A 19,610-nucleotide genomic window follows, 5' to 3' on the forward strand; every position below is an offset into this window, starting at 1 on the left:
CACCTGGCCCTCCTTTTTGTTTTTTTAAATAGATGAGGTATTTTAAGAACACATCGAGAACTATTTTTTTTGTTAATTGTTAATTAAACTTAATTCTAAAGCAGAGATTTTATTCATCTTGTCCTGTAGAGGTATCAAGTTGAATTTATTCTTTCAGTGTTTTCTTCCTTTTTTTTGTTTTTGAAATTATAATAGAATTATTTTATATTCATAAGCAAGCATAATAATTATGCAGAATAATAATATATTCTAATACCATATAATTGGGTTTTTAAATAATTATTTAATCACTAGAAACTGCAGGTTTGAAATGTCCTTGACATATTATTATGAAATGTTTCAAAAATACATTCTTCTTTTCCTTTTTTGTGGTGTAGTCTCAGCTCACTGTAACCTCTTCCTCTCGGGTTCAAGTGATTCCCCTGGCTCAGCCTCCTGAGTAGCTGGGATTACAGGCGCTCACCACCACACCTGGCTAGTTTTTGTGTTTTTAGTAGAGATGGGGTTTCACTATGTTAGCAAGGCTGGTCTGGAACTCCTGACCTCGTGATCCACCCACCTCGGCCTCCCAAAGTGCTGGAAACACAGGTGTGAGCCAGTGCACCTGACCAAAAATACATACTTCTGAACCTCTCCCTTATGTTGGAATTATGAAAAACGAAAACCAGTAACAGACTTCAGTCACTAGAAGACAGTACTTAGAGCATTTAATAACACACGTGGCACAGAGGCCAAAAGCTAAAAACTGTAGTTTAGAACATGTAGTAAGTTAGCTTTCAAAAAGGCTGGCCAGGGAACATGCCTTTCAAAGTGTTACAGTATGTGTCCAATCTTTTCCATTAAATAGGTAAATTTGAAGATAAGAAACAGGCATAGTTAAGATTATCATTTAGAAACAGATTTTGGTGATGGTACTTAAGGTAGAAAAAGAGAAAAGAGATTATTTTTAAAAATCCGTTCTACCGGCCGGGTGCGGTGGCTCAAGCCTGTAATCCCAGCACTGTGGGAGGCCGAGGCGGGTGGATCACGAGGTCAAGAGATCGAGACCATCCCGGTCAACATGGTGAAACCCCGTCTCTACTAAAAATACAAAAAATTAGCTGGGCATGGTGGCGCGTGCCTGTAATCCCAGCTACTCAGGAGGCTGAGGCAGGAGAATTGCCTGAACCCGGGAGGCGGAGGTTGCGGTGAGCCGAGATTGTGCCATTGCACTCCAGCCTGGGTAACAAGAGCGAAACTCCGTCTCAAAAAAAAAAAAAAAAAATCTGTTCTACCATAAAGAGGAGGAGAAGCGAAGCTATAGCCTGTCAGTTGTGTCAGTGACCCAGGAATATATTGGGGCCTTATAAAGTTTCACAACTACTTTGAACTGTCTATAAACTTAGCCTCAGTATCTTGAAATTCCTAAATTGGTAAGGAAGAAGGAAAGGAGTGATGTGCCAACCTCGGTTATATAAATCAGTTGTCAAGCAGTTAATTCAAGGACATGTGAAGAAGGGAAAAAAAAAAAAAAACAGTTGTCAGCCAGTCACGGTAGCTCACACCTGTAATCCCAACACTTTGGGAGGCTGAGGTGGGAGGATCATGAGGTCAGGAGTTCAAGACAAGCCTGGCCAACATAGTGAAAGCCCATCTCTACTAAAAATACAAAAAAAATTAGCTGGGTGTGGTGGCAGGCACCTGTAGTCCTAGCTACTTGGAGGCTGAGGCAAGAGAATTGCTTGAACCCAGGAGGCAGAGGTTCGCCCTTGTTGCCCAGACTGGAATGCAATGGTGCAATCTCGGCTCACCGCAGCCTCCACCTTCCAGGTTCAAGCAATTCTCCTGCCTCAGCCTTCGAGTAGCTGGGATTTCAGGCGTCCGCCATCACGCCCAGCTAATTTTTTGTATTTTTAGTAGAGACGGAGTTTCTCAATGTTGGTCATGCTGGTCTCAAACTCCCGACCTCAGGTGATCCACCCACCTTGGCCTCCCAAAGTGCTGGGATTATAGGTGTGAGCCACCTCGCCTGGCCTCTTTTTTTTTTTTTGAGATGGAGTCTCACTCTCTTGCCCAGGCTGGAGTGCAGTGGCTTGATTTCAGCTCCCTGCAAACTCTGCCTCTTGGGTTCAAGTGATTCTTCTGCCTCAGCCTCCCGAGTAGCTAGAACTACAGGCACGTGCCACCACACCAGCTAATTTTTGAAGTTTTGGTAGGGATGGGTTTCACCATATTGACCAGGCTGGTCTGGAACTCCTGACCTCATGATCTGCCCGCCTGGGACTCCCAAAGTGCTGGGATTAAAAATTAAAACATTAAAAATCATTAAACCAGGCATGGTGGCTCACACCTTGTAATCCCAGCACTTTGGGAGGCCAAGGTGGGCGGATCACAAGGCCAAGAGAATGAGACCATACTGGCCAACGTTATCTCTAAGCAGAACAGGAGTCAGAGCAGCTTTTGTCAGAGATTTTATTGTCAACAGAGCAGTCCTCATTCTGTGGTGGGTGGGTGGGGGGGGTGTGTGTGTGTGTGTGTGTGTGTGTGTGTGTGTGTGTGTGTGTGTGGTTTGAGACGTGTATTTGTGTGTGTGTGTGTATGTGGTTTGAGACCATCTTGCTTTGCCACTCAAGCTGGAGTGCAGTGGCCTGTGTGTGTGTGGTTTGAGACGTGTATTTGTGTGTGTGTGTATGTGGTTTGAGACCATCTTGCTTTGCCACTCAAGCTGGAGTGCAGTGGCCTGATCATGCCTCACTGCAGCCTTGAACTCCTGAGCTCAAGCTGTTCTTCCATCTTAGCCTCCCAAGTAGCTGGGACCACAGGCATGTGCTACCACACCTGGGCTAATTTTTTTTTTTTTTTTTTTTTGGTAGAGATGGGGGACTCACTACATTGTTCAAGTCGGCCTTGAATTTCTGGGCTCAAGTGATCCTCCTTCAGCTTCCCAAAGTGCTGGGATTACAGGTGTGAGCCACTGTGCCTGGCCAGTTTTAACTTTGGATTTGAGATCCACATTCACTGAATGGTTCAGAAAACCTCAAGTTGTTAATTTAGTTTAAAGTGATCCTAGACTGGTAGCTTTCCTGAGTGCTTGGTAGAAACAAATGGAATTATAAAAGGGGAGTTCAGAAACATATAGCATAGGCTGGGTGCAGTGGTTCACACCTGTAATCCTAGCAATTTGGGAGGCAGAAATGGAAGGATCGCTTGAGACCAGAAGTTGAAGACCAGCCTGGGCAACATAGTGAAACCCTCTCCTAAAACAAAAACAAAAAAATTAGCTGGGCATGGTGGCATGTGCCTATCATCACAGCTACTTGGAAGGCAGAGGTGGGAGGATCACTTGAGCCTAGGAGTTGGCTGCTGCAGTGAGCTATGATTATGCCACTGCAGTGCACTGGTGACAGAGCAGGACCCTGTCTAAAAACAATAAAAACCAGTTTATCAGGATGCTGGATAGAAAAAAGTAATATATTTGTGTTAGTATATCTGTATATTAATGAGTTAGAAAATGATGTTTACCAATACGTTACCAGCTACTTGGGAGGCTGAGGCAGGAGAATTGCTTGAACCTGGAGGGCGGAGGTTGCAGTGAGCTGAGATCACACCACTGCATTCCAGCCTGGCGACAGAGTGAGACTCCATCTCAAAAAAAAAAAATAGTTTTATTGAGAATTAATGCCTTAAAAAAAAATAGTCCCCTTTATCCACAGGGAATAGTTCTTAGACCTTCCTGCCAGTGGATGCCTGAAACCATAGATAGGGCCAATCCTGTATATACTGTTTTTTCCTTTATGTACATGCTTAGGATAAAATTTAATTTTAATAAATTAGGCAGAGTAGTTAGAGATTAACAACTAATGATGAACAATTATGACAGTATATAATAAAAGCTATATTAATGTAGTCCTCCTGCCACCTTCCTCCACCAGTATCTTCCTGCACTGTACTCACCTATTTTCAGACAATGAGTGACTGTGAATAACTGAGATAAGGAAAGCAAAATCATGGATAAGGGGTACTACTGTATTATTAACATTTCCCGCTTTTTTTTTTCCCCTAATTTGCCTGTTTTTTTTTTTGTTTGTTTTTCTTTAGTAATCCCCTACTCTTTTCGGTTATTATTCCTGCTTTTTCTTGTTTTTGAACATTGTAAATGCTGTTTTATATAAATGTGTGTGCGTGTATGTGTATATATGTGTGTGTGTGTGTGTGTGTGTGTGTATATATATATATATATATATGTGTGTATATATATATATTTTTTTTGAGATGGAGTTTTGCTCTAAAAGTTGCCCAGGCTTGAGTGCAATGGTGCAGTGTCAGCTCACTGCAACCTCCACCTCCCAGGTTCATGCGATTCTCCTGCCTCAGCCTCCCGAGTAGCTGAGATTACAGGCATGTGCCACCATGCCCTGCTAATTTTGTATTTTTAGTAGAGATAGGGTTCGAGCTGGTCTTGAACTCCCGACCTCAGGTGATTGCCCGCCTTGGCCTCCCAAAGTACTGGGATTATAGGCGTGAGCCACTGTGCCCTGCCATTTTATATATATTTTTTCAATTTTACTACTACTTGTATTGCTAGATATATGTTTTATCATGACTCTTCCTTCTCCTGACTTCCTCAAGTGGTTTTTCTCCTTTGTGGTTTGTATAATAATTTTTTTTTTTTTTTGAGACAGAGTCTCACTGTCACCCAGGCTGGAATGCAGTGGTGTGGTCTCAGCTTACTGCAACCTCTGTCTCCCGGGTTCAAGGGATTCTTCCACCTCAGCTTCCTGAGTAGTTGGGATTATAGGTGCCCACCACCTATAATCCTGGCTAATTGTTGTATTTTTAGTAAAGACAGGGTTTCAGCGTGTTGGCCAGGCTGGTCTCAAACTCTTGACCTCAGGTGCTCTGCCCACCTTGGCCTCCCAAAGTGCTGAGATTACAGGTGTGAGCCACCGCGCCCAGCCTGTGTAATAATTTTTGATTGTCATCTCCTTCTCTGTGGGAATTCCTCATATCCTGTATTTTGGAAGAAGTCCTTATGGTTCAGTTTTGTATGTTTTTCCCCAGAACCTCAGGTCTCTTGCTTCATATAGACTGGTTTCACATTGTTGATATCTAAGCCAAGGATTTCTGCTATGAGTGGAAAGCATAAATTCGTTAGGTCCACAAGTAACTCTGGTGTGAAATTCTAACTTGCTATACATGACTCCACTGATGTGCTGGTACAATATATGGCAAATTTCTTAATGCTTTCAAGAAGCAGAAGAGGGTGATATAGTCCAGTTTTTCTAGTCCCCATTTCAAGGAAGGGGTTAAATCTCTGAGCTTTTTTGAGGGAGAGCTTATTAGTTAGCTTTCTATCATTCAAGGTCCTGAGGCCTTCCGTATCTTCAGGCTCTAGATTGCCCTTTCTTGTTTTTCAGTTTTGGGGGTTTTTGGCATTTTGTTTTTGTTTTTTTGAGACAGAGCCTTGCTCTGTCACCTAGGCTGGAGAGCCAGTGGCTCAATCTCAGCTCACTGCAACCTCCGCCATCTGGGTTCAAGCAGTTCTCCTGCCTCAGCCTCCCAGGTAGCTGGGATTACAGGCATGGGCTACGGACCTCCATGTTCGGCTAATTTTTTCGTTTTTAATAGAGGTGGGGTTTTGCCATGTTGGCCAGGATGGCCTCAAACTTGCCTCAGGTGATCCACCAGCCTTGGTCTCCCGATTTTCTGAGATTTCAGATGTAAGTTACTGCACTTGGCCCCCTTTCTTGTTTTTGAACTTAGCTATATATTAAATTTTTTAGTGTTTTATTTTATCCAGAGCTATAATACAACTAACTCATCTTTTCCTGCCCCTTTTTCCTCTCCTTTTTCTTTTCTTTTCCTCTCTCTTTATTCACTCTTCAATCTGTTTACACTGACTTTAGCAGTTTTCACCAAACCACCTTATTCAAGTCCACCAAACACTTCTGTTTGCTAAATCCAGTAAATCTTTTATTCATTTATTTTTTATTTAATTTTTTTTAAGACCAAGACTTGCTCTTTTGCCCGGGCTAGAGTGCAGTAGCATAATCTAAGCTTACTGCAACCTCCCCCTCCTGGGTTCAAGTATTCTCATGCCTCAGGCTCCCGAGTAGCTGGGACTACAGGTGTGAGCCACCACACCCGGCTAATTTTTTTGAATTTTTAGTAGAGATGGGGTTTCACCATGTTGGCCGGGCTGGTCTCAAACTCCTGACCTCAGGTGATCTGCCCATGACAGTCTCCCCAAGCGCTGGGATTACAAGCATGAGCCACTGCACCTGGCCCACTCTTTCCTCTTTAAAACATGTTCTTTCTCTTGGTTTTGAAGAGTTTACACTTTCCTGGATTGCTGCTTCTTACCTGTCTCGCTGTTTCTATGTAGATTCCTTTGCTGACTGCTGTTTCTTCTGCCTGAACTGAAGATATTGGAGTTCCTCAGCCTCAGACCTGGGCCCTCTTTTTCTGTCTACATTCTCTCTCTAGGCACAAGAATGGTCATGACACCATGTTTCATCATCTTTCAGTTTGTTAAATTACTATCCTTTAGATTTTAGCTTAAATATTACCTCATTGTAGACCTTCCCTAATCAGCTCATTTAAATAATTAACCACTCTGCCTTATCCTCTTGCAAAACCTTGTTTATAATTTGTAATTATAAATTTTTATTCACTAATTTATAGTCTGCTAACTATGCTAGTCAGAAAGGGCATTGAGGAGAGAATGTCTATTTGTCTGCCAATATATATACTACATCCAGCATAGTACCCAGCACAGAAATACTCAGTAAATATTAGTTGAATGAATAAATATTTTGAAATAATAGGAAGAGCTAGATTTATTTTATATATTGTCTGAAATACAAACATTGTAAAGAATACATTTTTATTTTTCAAGTAAAAGTTACACTATCAAGTGAAAAAAAAAAGAAATACCTCAGTAATTCACAGCCTCATAAGATTAAACATAGTATTTTGAGACACTCTCTCCCTCCTAGTGAAATTATTCCTCAGCCAGGTGCGGTGGGTCATGCCTGTGCTTTGGGAGGATTGCTTAAGTCCAGGAGTTTGATACCAGCCTGGACATTGTAGCAAGAATCTGTCTCTACAAAAAAAAAAAAAAATGGCCAAGTGTTGGTGGTATGTGCCTGTAAATCTTAGCTACCCAGGGAAGCTGAGGTGGGAGGATCACTTGGGCCCAGGAATTGAAGACTGCAGTGAGCTATGATCACACCACTGCACTCCAGCCTGGGCAAGAGCAAAAATTACTTTCCCCATTTTATTGATCAAAATATCTACTCTGAAACCTTGTCAAGTCTGAACTACACTTTCTAAATTCTTAAATATCCTATTATATGACAATGACCTTTTTTCCTTCCTGCTTTCACTCCTTTATTCTACTATATTTTTTCTTCAACTTCACATGGTTTTGGAACCTTGACTTTAGTAACTTAGTGCCTCCTTAATTTGTACTTTTCCTCTCTAGCACCACATAATCATTTTTACCTCTCACAGCACTTTGATCCCAACTCCCTTTTCTCCTAATCCTTTAGTCATACCTACTCACCAAAAGCCTATCCGCAGTCAGCACAAAATGCATTACTTGCATTCTTCATTTCTATACCCTTTGTACCAACCTCACTGGGCCCTCAGAGTTGCCAATTAATCCTCTCATATGTCATCTCTCTCTTAGTCCTCTCAGCTGTCATTCTCAAGTGTTGGTTCTCAGCCACCATCTTTCCTTAACTACCCTTGTCTTGTCTCTGCCTTCCCTTATGTTCTTAGTTAACAAAGAGAATTTAGACCATCAGGTAGGAATGCCTTCATCTGCATATAATCTCCTACATCAAACCAGGGTTCACCGGCTCTCATACTTAAATATTTCCCTTTTATTTCACCATCTGTCAAATGATAATTCGTACCTACATCTGAATTCTGGATCCTAGTTCTCCCTGTCTTATCAAGGATCTTTCACTTCTTTCCTATATGGGCAACCTTTCTCTTTATTTATTATTTTTCTTTTGAGACTGAGTTTCACTCTTGTTACCCAGGCTGGAGTGCAATGGCGCGATCTCGGCTCACCGCAACCTCCTCCTTCTGGGTTCAAGCAATTCTCCTGCCTCAGCCTCCCAAGTAGCTGGGACTACAGGCGCGCGCCACCATGCCCAGCTAATTTTTGTATTTTTAGTAGAGACGGGGTTTCACCATGTTGACCAGGAAGGTCTCGATCTGTTGACCTCGTGATCCACCCGCCTCGGCCTCCCAAAGTGCTGGGATTATAAGCATGAGCCACCGCGCCCGGCCTTATTTATTATTTTTCTATCAGCAGTAAACATACTTGAACATTTGTTGGGAGAGGGAATCCTAAAATTTTAAAAAACAAAAACACTCTGATTCACTCTCCATATAGCTACCATCTTCTCTTTTTATTTGTCTTTAGAACCAAAATTCTTAGTCACTACTCTGACTGCTTCTTTTTAATTGCTGTCTCTTCTTTAGTTTTATAGAGATGGGATCTCACTGTCATCCATGCTGGAGCTCTGTGGTGCTGTCATAGCTCACTACAGCCTCAAACTCCTGGGCTCATACAATCTTCCCACATAACTGAGACTATAGATGTGCACCGCTATGCCTGGCTAATTTTTTTTTTTTTTTTTTTTAAGAAATAGGGTCTCACTATGTTGCCCGGGCTGGTCTCAAACTTCTGACCTCAAGTGATTCCCCTACCTCAGCCTCCCATCTTTTATTTTTTGATTTTCATTTTTCTTAAAGTTATACTTGTGTATAATATTAGAGCCAAATAGCACTACCAGACTTTTAAAAGAACAAACAAAAACTGCAGTCTCATTTAACAATCTTGTTATTTTATTAAATATGTGTGAGGTATAAAGACAAACCATAAACATTAGGTATCTTCTACTCAATTTAAGAAAAAGAGCACTATCAATAACCTTATTATTCCATCCCATTTCTTTCTCTTTAGAGATAAACACTATTCTGAATTTTGTGTTTATCACTTTTTTTTTTTTTAAGATGGAGCCTTGCTCTTTCATCCAGGCTGGAGTGCAGTGGTGTGATCTCAGCTTACTGCAACCTCTGCCTCCTGGGTTCAAGCAATTCTCCTCCCCGAGCCTTTCGAGTAGCTGGAACTACAAGTGCGCACTCTCACCTGGCTAATTATTTTTGTATTTTTAGTGGAGATGGGGTTTCACCCTGTTGGCTGCTCTAAAAGTCCTGACCTCAAGTGATTTGGCCCCCACACAACTTTTTTAGTTAAAATTGTTGTTGAGATAAAATTCACATAACGTAAATTTACCGTTTTAATCATTTTATAGCAATACTACAATTTAATAATTTTTAGCATATTTACAATGTTGTAAAATTACCACTGTGGCCGGGCGCAGTGGCTCACACCTGTAATCCCAGCACTTTGGGAGGCCAAGGCAGGCGGATCATTTGAGGTCAGGAATTCCAGACCACTCTGGCCAAAATGGTGAAACCTCATCTCTACTGGAAAAAAAATAAATAAACAGGCCAGGCATGGTGTCACGTGCCTGTAATCTGAGCTACTCGGGAGGCTGAGGCAGGAGAATTGCTTGAACCTAAGAGGCGGAGGTTGCAGTGAGCTGAGATCATGCCACTGTACTCCAGCCTGGGCAAAAGAACAGAGTGAGATTCCGTCTCAAAAAAAGAAATACAAGAGTGAACATTCCTGTCTCCTTTCTGATCTTAATACGGAAGCTTTCAGTCTTTCACCATTATGATGTTAGCTGGGAGCTTTTTATTTTTGTCAGGCAGAAGAAGTTCCTAGTTCCTAGAAATTCCTAGTTTGTTTAGTGTTTTTATCATAAAAGAGGGTGTGGATTTTGTCAAATGCTTATTTTACATCTATTGAGATAATCTGGTGGGTTTTTTCCTTTTATATTCTGTTAACAATGGTGTATTACATTGTAATGATTACATTGTAATGGTGTATTATGTTGATTGATTTTTGTATGTTGAACCAACATTGAGTTCCTGGGATAAATCCCACTTTGCCTTTTAATATGCTGTTGAATTTGGTTTGATAGCATTTTGTTGAGCATTTTTGCATCTGTCCACAGAAAAGATATTAGTCTGTAGTTTTCTTGTGATGTCTTTGTATCAGGGTAATACTAAGAATAAATTAGGAAGTGTTCCTTCCTCTTCTGTTTTCCCTTGCATTTTAAAATGGTTTTTTAATGTGTTTTGTATTTTAAACATGTATCGCTTAGTTTTACATGGTGGTGCTTGGTTGGTTTTGAGACAGTCCTCCTCTGTTGCCCAGGCTGGAGTGCAGTGGCACGATCATGGTTCACTACTGTGATAACCAGTGCCTCCCAGGTTCAGGTGATTCTCATGCCTCAGCCACCCGAATAGCTGGGATTACATGCGTGTGCTACCACATCCTGCTAATTTTTTTTTTTTTTTTTTTACACAGATTCTCACTCTGTCACCCAGGTTGGGGTGCAGTGGCACGATCTGAGCTCACTATAGCTTTCGCCTTCTGAGTTCAAGCAGTTATTATACCTCAGCCTCCCAAGTAGCTGAGATTACAGGCACGTGACACTACACCCAGATTTTTTTATTTTATTTATTTATTTTTTTTTTTTTGTATTTTTAGTAGAGATGGCGTGTTGCCCAGGCTGTTCTCAAACTCCTGAGCTCAGGCGTTCTGCCCGCCTCAGCCTCCCAAAGTGCTGGGATTACAGGCGTAAGCCATGGCACCCAGCCTTGATTTTCATTGTAAAGATTTTTTTCTTTTTTTACTTCTATTGAGTTTGCAGCAGTAAACAAACTCAAATTCCTATTTGCTTCTGCCTGCGCACCCAGCTTTTTTTATTATTTGGATCATTTCTATTTTCTGAGCGCATTTAACATACACGGTTATATGTATATGTTAGTTATATGTATATGCTATAGTAGCCCTATTTAACCTTATTTATAGGAGTAAATAGGTTTGAAGCAGTCTGCCAGTCCTTTTGCTGAGTTTTTTCCAATCATTTCTGAAGTTTGTACCCTATTATTTAAAAGGGGGTTGTACAAACAGTATTTCTTGAATTATATATATGTGTGTGTGTGTGTGTGTATATATATATATATATATATATTTTTTTTTTTTTTTTTAATATAACCTTAAGCCTGTAAAAATCATCGCAATCCAGCCTGGACACTATGATGAAATCCTGTCTCTATGAAAAATACGAGAATTAGCCAGGCATGGCAGCATGCCCTTATAGTTCTACCAACTCAGAAGGCTGAGGTGGGAGGATTAATTGAACCCAGGAGGTCGAAGCTGCAGTGAGCTGTAATTGTGCCACTGCACTCCAGCCTGGCCAACAAAGCAAGACCCTATCTCAAAAAAATAAGAATATTAATATTAATTTAGGCAATTACAAATATATATCAACATATGTGTATGTGTGTATATATGTACACATACATATAACTCCATATATATATGTATATATCCCTTATATTTGAAAGATACATATAAAAGCCTCAGTTAATACTTTCCTTAGATATCTTGCAGTATTTATTATACCACTGTCTTCTGGAATTGAGAGATTGTGTGAGTTTGAGTGTTTGTGTGTTGCTGAAGAGATCAAAGACTGGCCTGATCTTCTCCTCCTTGATGGTTTTTGCCTAGCTGTTGAAAGGAATCCGTCTTCAAGATTCAATAACTTTACTACACTATTGATTGTCACTGACTATTCTGGGACCATATTCATTGGCACACTGTGTTGTGTCCTTTCTTTTTTATTTGAGACGGAGTCTCTCTCTCTTGCCAGGCTGGAATGCAGTGGAGTGATCTTGGCTCACTGCAACCTCTGCCTCCCAAGTTCAAGCAGTTCTCCTGCCTTGGCCTCCTGAGTAGCTGGGACTCCAGGTGCCTGCCACCATGCGCAGCTAATTTTTCTATTTTTAGTAGAGTCGGGGTTTCACCATGTTGGCCAGGATGGTCTCTATTTCTTGACCTTATGATCCACCCGGCTCAGCCTCCCAAAGTGCTGGGATTACAGGCATGAGCCACCGTGCTTGGCCTTTTATTTTTTTCTGAGACAAAGTTTCACTCTGTCACCCAGGCTGGAGTGCAGTGGCATGATCTCAGCTGACTGCAACCTCCACCTCCCTGGCTCAAGTGATACTCCCACTTCAGCCTCCCAAGTAGCTGAGACCAAAGGCACATGACACCATGCCTGGCTAATTTTTTGTATTTTTGGTAGAGACGGGGTTTCACTGTGTTGCCCAAGCCGGTCTTGAACTCTTGAATTCAAGCAATCTGCCTGCCTTGGCTTCCCAAAGTGCTGAGATACAAGCGTGAGCCACCGCACCCAGTCCCAGCCTTTTCTTAGATTTGCCACAATTGGGCAGAACTTTTTGCTTTTGTCTGTGTGCATTCTTTGAACTGCAAATGTTTCCTCATCGCCCTCAACCCAAGCTCATCCCTTTGCACTTCCCAGATCTCAGAAGTTCTTGATGAGTGCAAAAGATACAGGTATATTACTTCAGAGGACCCTTTTATGTATAGGATATATGTTTTGCTATTTTCTGAAATTGCCACTTTTGGCTTTTTTGATACTGCTTAATTTTGCTTTGTGTGGCTTCTGCTACATTTCCCTCATTTGGGTTCTATAAAGAGCTTAACTTTCTTTCTGTGTGTTATTCATTCTCCAGATTATATCTGTTGCCCAGTTCTGAAAATGCAGTTGGTGGTGTTTTTTTTTAATTCACAATTTTGTTTTTATATGATACTCAAAAAGAAAATCAAAGCTGTTTTCCTATACTGCTACATTCATATTAGGCTGGTTCTGCTGTTTAAATTTGCAGCCAGGTGTGGGGGCGGACACCCGTAATGTCAGTACTTTGGGAGGCCAAGGTGGGAGGATCAGTTGAGCCCAGGAGTAAGTGACCAGCTTTGGCAACATAGTGAGACCTCATCTCCCAAAAAATACAAAAGTTAGCTATGTTTGCTGATACATGCCTATAGTCCCAGCTACTTGGGAGGCTGAGATGGGAAGATTGCTTCAGCCCAGGAGGTGAAGGCTGCAGTGAGCCATGATCTGTACTGCATTCCAGTCTGGGCAACAGAGAGAGACCCTGTCACCAAAAAAAAAAGCCATAAGTCATTTAATAGCCAAACAACCTGAAACTGTACAGGACTCTCAGAGAAAATTATTGTGAAGGATTAGATAGGGCAAAAATAGCAATATGCTATACATACTCACTTTTCAGTTTTAATAAGTCTATTCAAATTAGTTCAGTGCTGCCACTCCAGAAAATACAACCTGTTCTTGCTTATTGATTAAGTAGTTCCTTTGGGAGATGATAGAGCTGCTTTGAAACTATAGATATAGTCCTGTAGATCTAGTCTTCGAGATAACACTTATTTTTCTTAGATCAGTCTGCTAGAAGGAGTTGCTCATTATGAAAGTAATGTATCTGCCATGCTCTAAAAGTCTAGCAAGTAGTCACCTAGCATTCCTCTCCCTTTCTCATCGTTCTGTGCAACATTAGCAAATGAATATACTCAGCTTGCTTTGAGGTATCTTTTCAATTTTTTCTTTTTAAGGTATCTTTTTTTTCTTTTTATTTTCCCTTCCCCCAAAACAGAACATGTTTCACTTGAGGTATCTTTTGATGTCTAGTTTTTAAGTGGAACTGCTGAGGCAAATTGGACTGCCTTTGAGTCAGTCCCACAATTTGTGTTCTTGTTGTTGTTTTTCTCCACCCTCCTCTCACATGTAAGAATCCCACAGTTTTAAATCTAAGACCAGCAGATAACACATATCTGTGGATTGGCTTTCCAACCAGTGCAGCTTATATGGAGAAGGACCATAGAATATTTAACTCCATCATTGGCTACAGACTAGGTAATGCTTTTTGCCTTAGTGTCTAAAAACTAGAGTATTAATACAGGTTCAGTATCCCTTATCCAAACTGGTTGAGACCAAAGGTATTTCAGATTTCAGATTTTTTCGGGTTTTGGAATATAACGTTCACTTAAAGTTTTACCAAGTTCATTTTTTTGTTTCTTTGTATTTTGTGATTCTTGCAGGATTATGTTGACAAAGAAAAGGCAATTGCCAAAGCCTTGGAAGACCTCAGAGCCAACTTTTACTGTGAACTCTGTGATAAGCAGTATCAGAAACATCAGGAATTTGATAACCATATCAACTCCTATGATCATGCACACAAGCAGGTGAGTTATAGTTACTTGCTAACAGAGAAGAAGGTACCTTATCTATTGTTACAACGATTGAATTTTATGAGTATACCCCCAAAAGCTTGGTGTCTGTGATTTCTTGTGTCTCCCAGTCTTTATCTGCAGTCATCTGACACACTTCGTTTTTTCAGTAGCAGAAATCCTGACATAGACACCCCCTCAAGCCCACCACCCCCACATATACACTATTATTTGACGAATTGTGTTTATAAATCTTATATAATGTTTTTGCCTTTGATTGATTTCTAAGTTTTTATTTAATTTTGTAATTCAGCTGAGGGTCACTGGGAACTTTGTTTCCATTTCTGCTCTTAACATGTTAAACTTTTAAGAGTTATTCAGCAGACTGTGTTTTTTTGAACTTCCCTGTATAAGAGTTCATGCTTTATTGGCTACTGTTTTCTATTATTAAGTCATTTTGTTATTCAGTGTACCTTGGAAGTTAGATAAATCTTCAGAAGGAAAATAAAATTAGATGCTATCTTAACTTTAACAAAAAACTCTGATGCTGCATGTTGAAGAGTTGATAAATGAATTACACTTTCTTTGCAGTCTTTGCCTTCACCCCCTGGCCGCCACCCCATCATTTTAGAAAAGAAAATTGTACCTAACCTAGTTACTGATATATAGGAGATGGCAATAGTCTCCCTGGGAGATTAGAAGGGGGAAGTAAATTGTTACAACCTAAAGGAGAGTTCTGGTTTATTAAAGAATTTCAAGCTATTTGATCTTGGGTGACTTTAGCATAACTTACTAGCTCTTTGGGGGGTACAATAGTCGTATTTGTTAAACTTGTAAATTTATGAGCATTGGAATGATATCTCTTAAGCTAGACTTGTTGAACTAAGACTTTTTTAACCTTCATCTTCTAGCCAACCATACCTCATTCACAGGTAAAAGGCAGTCTTTGACCAAGTTTTACTCTTACTAGAATGGGGAGAAATTATAAGTTGGTTGTGATATACTCTTTTGGAACAGTCTCCCACATTTAACTACAACTAACCAATTTAAGATTCTTCCACTGATGGACTTGTATTCAAGACAGCTTTTCAACTTACTATATACCTTTGGACATTCTTTTAATATATTGTCAGCTTTGCTTGATTCAAAGAAGAGAAATTTAGAGAGAGAGAGAGAGAGAGAGAGAGTGTGTGTGTGTGTGTGTGTGTGTGTGTGTGTGTATGTACACAAGCTGTATTGACAGTTACTTTTTTTACTCTTTCAAAGACTCGTTTTTCAGGAAAGAAAAATGCAACAGTGAGTACTTCTTATCCAGGACCTTTTCCAGTTTTTCAGTGTATTTATAATTTGAAAATTTCAGGCCGGGCACAGTGACTCACACCTGTAATCGCACCACTTCGCAAGCCCAGGAGTTTAAGACCACCCTGAGCAATGTAGCAAGGCCCACCCCCTCCCTCAGTCTCTACATAAAATGTAATTAGCTGGGTGTGGTGGCACCTGACTGTGACCCCAGCTACTCCAGAGGGTGAGGTGGGAGAATCACTTGAGCCCAGGAGTTTGAGGTTGCAGTGAGCCATGATCATGCCGCTGCACTTCACGCCAGGCAACAGAGCAAGACCTTGTCTCAAAAAAACAAAACAAAACAAAAAGCTCTCTCAAGTTACTTATTTTTATTTAATTAACAACAGACATTTAGTATGTAAGTATATACCCAAGTTTTCGGGCTCTTGAGAATGTTTTCAATTAAGAAATATCTGCGATATAATAACAGAAGATACCTTAGGCAGAAAAAGGATATTTAGAAAGGTTAGCCAGGCACGGTGGCTCATGCCTATAATCCCAGCACTTAGGGAGGTCAAGGCATACAGAATCACTGTTTTGCCTTGATATAATTTTTTTATCAGTTATCTCGAACTAAGGTCAGTTCGAGACCATCTTGGCCAACATGATGAAACCTTGTCTCTACTAAAACTACAAAAATTAGCCAGGCATGATGGCACATGCCTGTAATCCCAGCTACTTGGGGGGTTGAGGCATGAGAATCGCTTGAACCTGGGAGGTGGAGGTTGCAGTGAGGCAAGATCATGCCATGGCATTCCAGCCTAGGCGACAGAGCAAGACCCAGCCTGGAAAAAAAAAAAAAAAAAAAAAAAAGGAAAGATTACACACTAGTTGATAGATGACTTCTGTGTCAAGTTTTAACTAGGAAAAAGACTGGGCGTGGTGGCTTATGCCTGTAATCCCAGCACTTTGGAAGGCCAAGGCGGGCAGATCACTTGAGGTCAGGAGTTCAAGACCAGCCTGTCCAACATAGTGAAACCCATCTCTACTAAAAATAAGAAAAAAATTAGCCAAGCGTGGTGGCGTGTTTCTGTAATCCCAGCTACTATAGGCAGGAGAATTGTTTCAGCTCAGGAGGTGGAGGTTGCAGTGAGCCAAGATGGCACCACTGCACTCCAGCCTGAGTGACAGAACAAGACTCCATCTCAAAAAAAAAAAGAAAACATAAACCAGGAAAAAGTATAATTCAAACTTGAATAATGTATAGACTTGCCTTTTAAGGGGAAAAATTATATCAAAGCAAAACAGATTTACAATTTAATAAAATTGACATTGACAACATTAATGTGATCTATGATAATGTTTTAGTGACAATGTCTTCAACCTGAATGTAGTAGAAATTGTTACATCTTTGGTTCATTTGAATTTGACATATTTATTCTCCTCACACTATGTGTTACCTCAGTTCTTCCCACTTTTCTATATTGTAGTCATTCTCAATCTAGGGAGATTTTGTCACCCAGGAGGCACTTGGCAATGTCTCTGGACATTTTTGGTTGTCCCAACTAAGGGTGTGATACTACTGACATCTAGTAGTTAGAGGCCAAAGATGCTGGTAACATCTTGCAGTGCACAGGAAAGCCCCTTGAAACAAAGAGGCAAAATGGCAGTTAATATTGCTGAGGCTGAAAACCCTGTTCTATCAGAATTAACAAAATATTGACATATATATATATATATATATATATATATATATGATATTGTGTCATTTGGCCTTTCTTAGTACAAACAAATTATTATCATGTTACGTCATCTGTTATGTTGTAAACATGTATAAAGTGCTCATCTAGATGATCCAGAATATTCACTTATTCTTTTTTAGAGTATCATTAAAATAAAAATACAAAATTAAGATTGCCCATGGAGAACTCATGGACTGCCTATTCACTAATAAAGAGTATATATCTGTGATCCCTGGTCTGAGAAAAATCTTTAGCTGGTGTAATTAATGAATGCATGTGAGTTTATTCCTTCATCTTAACCAAAGCTCATCTTATGTATTTAAAAAAAAAAGCAAAACATGTATTACAAGCTTGTTTTTTGGTGAAATGTTCTTCATTTGCTTGAAAGGTAGGCTTTTTCACCTTTCTTCATACTGCTGTTTTAATACGAACAGTAAAATCTCAAAACAGAATGTTATAAATATATAAACAAAAGAAGCACAGCACTAAATTTTCATAGTTCATCTCTTCCCTGAACTTGGAATTTCTGAGGAACCTGCTGGGTTCAGTGGCTCATGCCTGTAATCCCAGCTACTTAGGAGGCTGAGGCAGGAAGATCTCTTGAGGCCAGGAGTTCAAGGCTGCAGTGAGCTATAATTGTGTCACTGCCCCCGAGCCTGGGTGACAGAGCAAGACTCTGTCTCTCTAAAAAAAAAAAAAAAATTAAATACTCTGGTGTGGTGACATGCACAGTATAAGTCTCAGCTACTTGTGAGGCTGAGGCAGGAGGAATGCTTGAGCCCAGGAGTTTGAGGCTGCAGTGAGTTGTGATCATACCACTGTACCCTTGTCTGGGTGACAGAGCAAGACCCTGTCTCGGAAAAGAAAAAAAATAATTTCTAAGGAATCTTTAATTGACCTTGGTACAACACAGCTAAATGGCCGCTAGCAGGAAGAAGGATATATTTTTCATTCCTCTTTGATGAACATGAACTTACCTTACAAACGGACCTACCATTTTTCCAAATTCATGCTCTAAAATCATAAAGACACCCTGTCTTGTCTTCCAGGAAGGCACACAGGATTATTATGAATCTGAGATAATAGGTAAGTACTTTCAACCCTGTATTAGCAGTTCCTAGTTTCCATCTTCTATCAGATTTTCACCATTAAGATTTTTCAGGGAAATAATGTATTATGTTAGTGGTAAACTATAGTAGAGGCAGGATCCTAAACATACCCTTACCTTTAATAAGCACAAATAATCTCTCAAAAAGAGCTATATGGTCACTTTCATTCAAGGTTTAGGTTGTTTTTTTCCTGACAGGAGGCAGGGGTGTTATATGCCTCTCCCTATTCACTCATTTTTCTCATATTTTCCAATATTTTATGAAGAGTCATTAACACAAAATATTAAGACCCAGCTTAATCTTCAGAGATACAGAAGCTGATTAGATATTTTGGCTCTTTTCAGTAGTTTAACCCTAGTTTTCAAGTGATCAATGTTAATACATTTTGAAATCTCCAGGAGTAGGTCTTTCTATTTCTGAAGAAACCCAAAGATGATTCCTTTTTAAATGAGTTAATTTTGATACACCTGACTGCTCAGTAGACATTGGCACTGATCATCTCCTACCTTTGTTGGCTTAGTATAAGTTACAGACAAATTTGAAACTAAAGATTTTTCTATTCCTACCTCCTTGCCTCCTTAATTATTTTATATATCTTTTTTAAAAATTTGTCTGCTAATGGATATGACAGTGGAAATCATTTTCTTTAGTATTTCACGGGGCCTAAAATTCAGACTCCAAAGAACATTATCTTCCCCAAAAGTAAATTAATAGCAGCACCTTAGTAATCTTCCTTCCCTTTCTCCCTTCCTTCTTTCCTTCCTTCCCCTTTTTCTTTCTTCCTTTTCTTTTCCCCTCCTTTCCTCCCTCCCTCCCTCCCCTCTCTCCTGTCTCTCTCTTGCTCTCTCTCTCTCTCTCTTTCTCTCTCTCTCACACACACTTTCTCCCTCTCTCTCTCACTCTCTGGCTGCTTCCTTTGTACTTTGTTACCTACTCGGGATTTTTTTTCTAATCTTACCCTCTTGTTTGTGCCACGAAAGGTCTTTCTAGTACATAAGCTAGAGGTCACCAATTATCTCACAGATATATTTTATCTAGCCTCCATGTTATTAGTTTTTCCTTTTTTAATTTCAGTTGATTCCCAAATTTTGAAAATTGGATTTTACAAAATTTAGACTTTGGTTTATCTTGAAAAATTAAAATTATCTGACAACTTTGGGCCTACATTTCAACATAACCGTGGACTAAAGCTGAACAGTTGCTATCTATTTGCTCACTCTCCAACTAAGCTGTGATCTCCACTTCATCTTTTCTTTTACACCAATCTGTGGACTCATTATGTTATCTGGTGAA

At 40.1% G+C, this 19,610-nt stretch overlaps 1 protein-coding gene across 10 annotated transcripts in view; it reads left to right on the top strand.

The window, feature by feature from the left end:
- The window catches only part of GPATCH8 (G-patch domain containing 8), a 75,384-nt gene that overhangs the window by 32,303 nt on the left and 23,471 nt on the right, over positions 1-19,610 (top strand). For 5 of the 10 annotated variants that reach the window (XM_032279390.1, XM_032279391.1, XM_032279389.1 and 2 more), the window contains 2 exons: positions 14,057-14,200; positions 18,258-18,294. In XM_032279390.1, coding sequence (XP_032135281.1) covers positions 14,057-14,200; positions 18,258-18,294 — 181 coding nt within the window. Of the gene's footprint in view, positions 1-14,056; positions 14,201-18,257; positions 18,295-19,610 lie in introns of those variants that run through there. The other 5 variants (XM_032279394.1, XM_032279395.1, XM_032279393.1 and 2 more) reach the window with 3 other exon arrangements.

This window comes from Sapajus apella, unplaced genomic scaffold (genome assembly GCF_009761245.1).
Source record: "Sapajus apella isolate SASKATOON/1434 unplaced genomic scaffold, GSC_monkey_1.0 scaffold12, whole genome shotgun sequence".
Classification (NCBI taxonomy): Eukaryota; Metazoa; Chordata; class Mammalia; order Primates; family Cebidae; genus Sapajus; species Sapajus apella.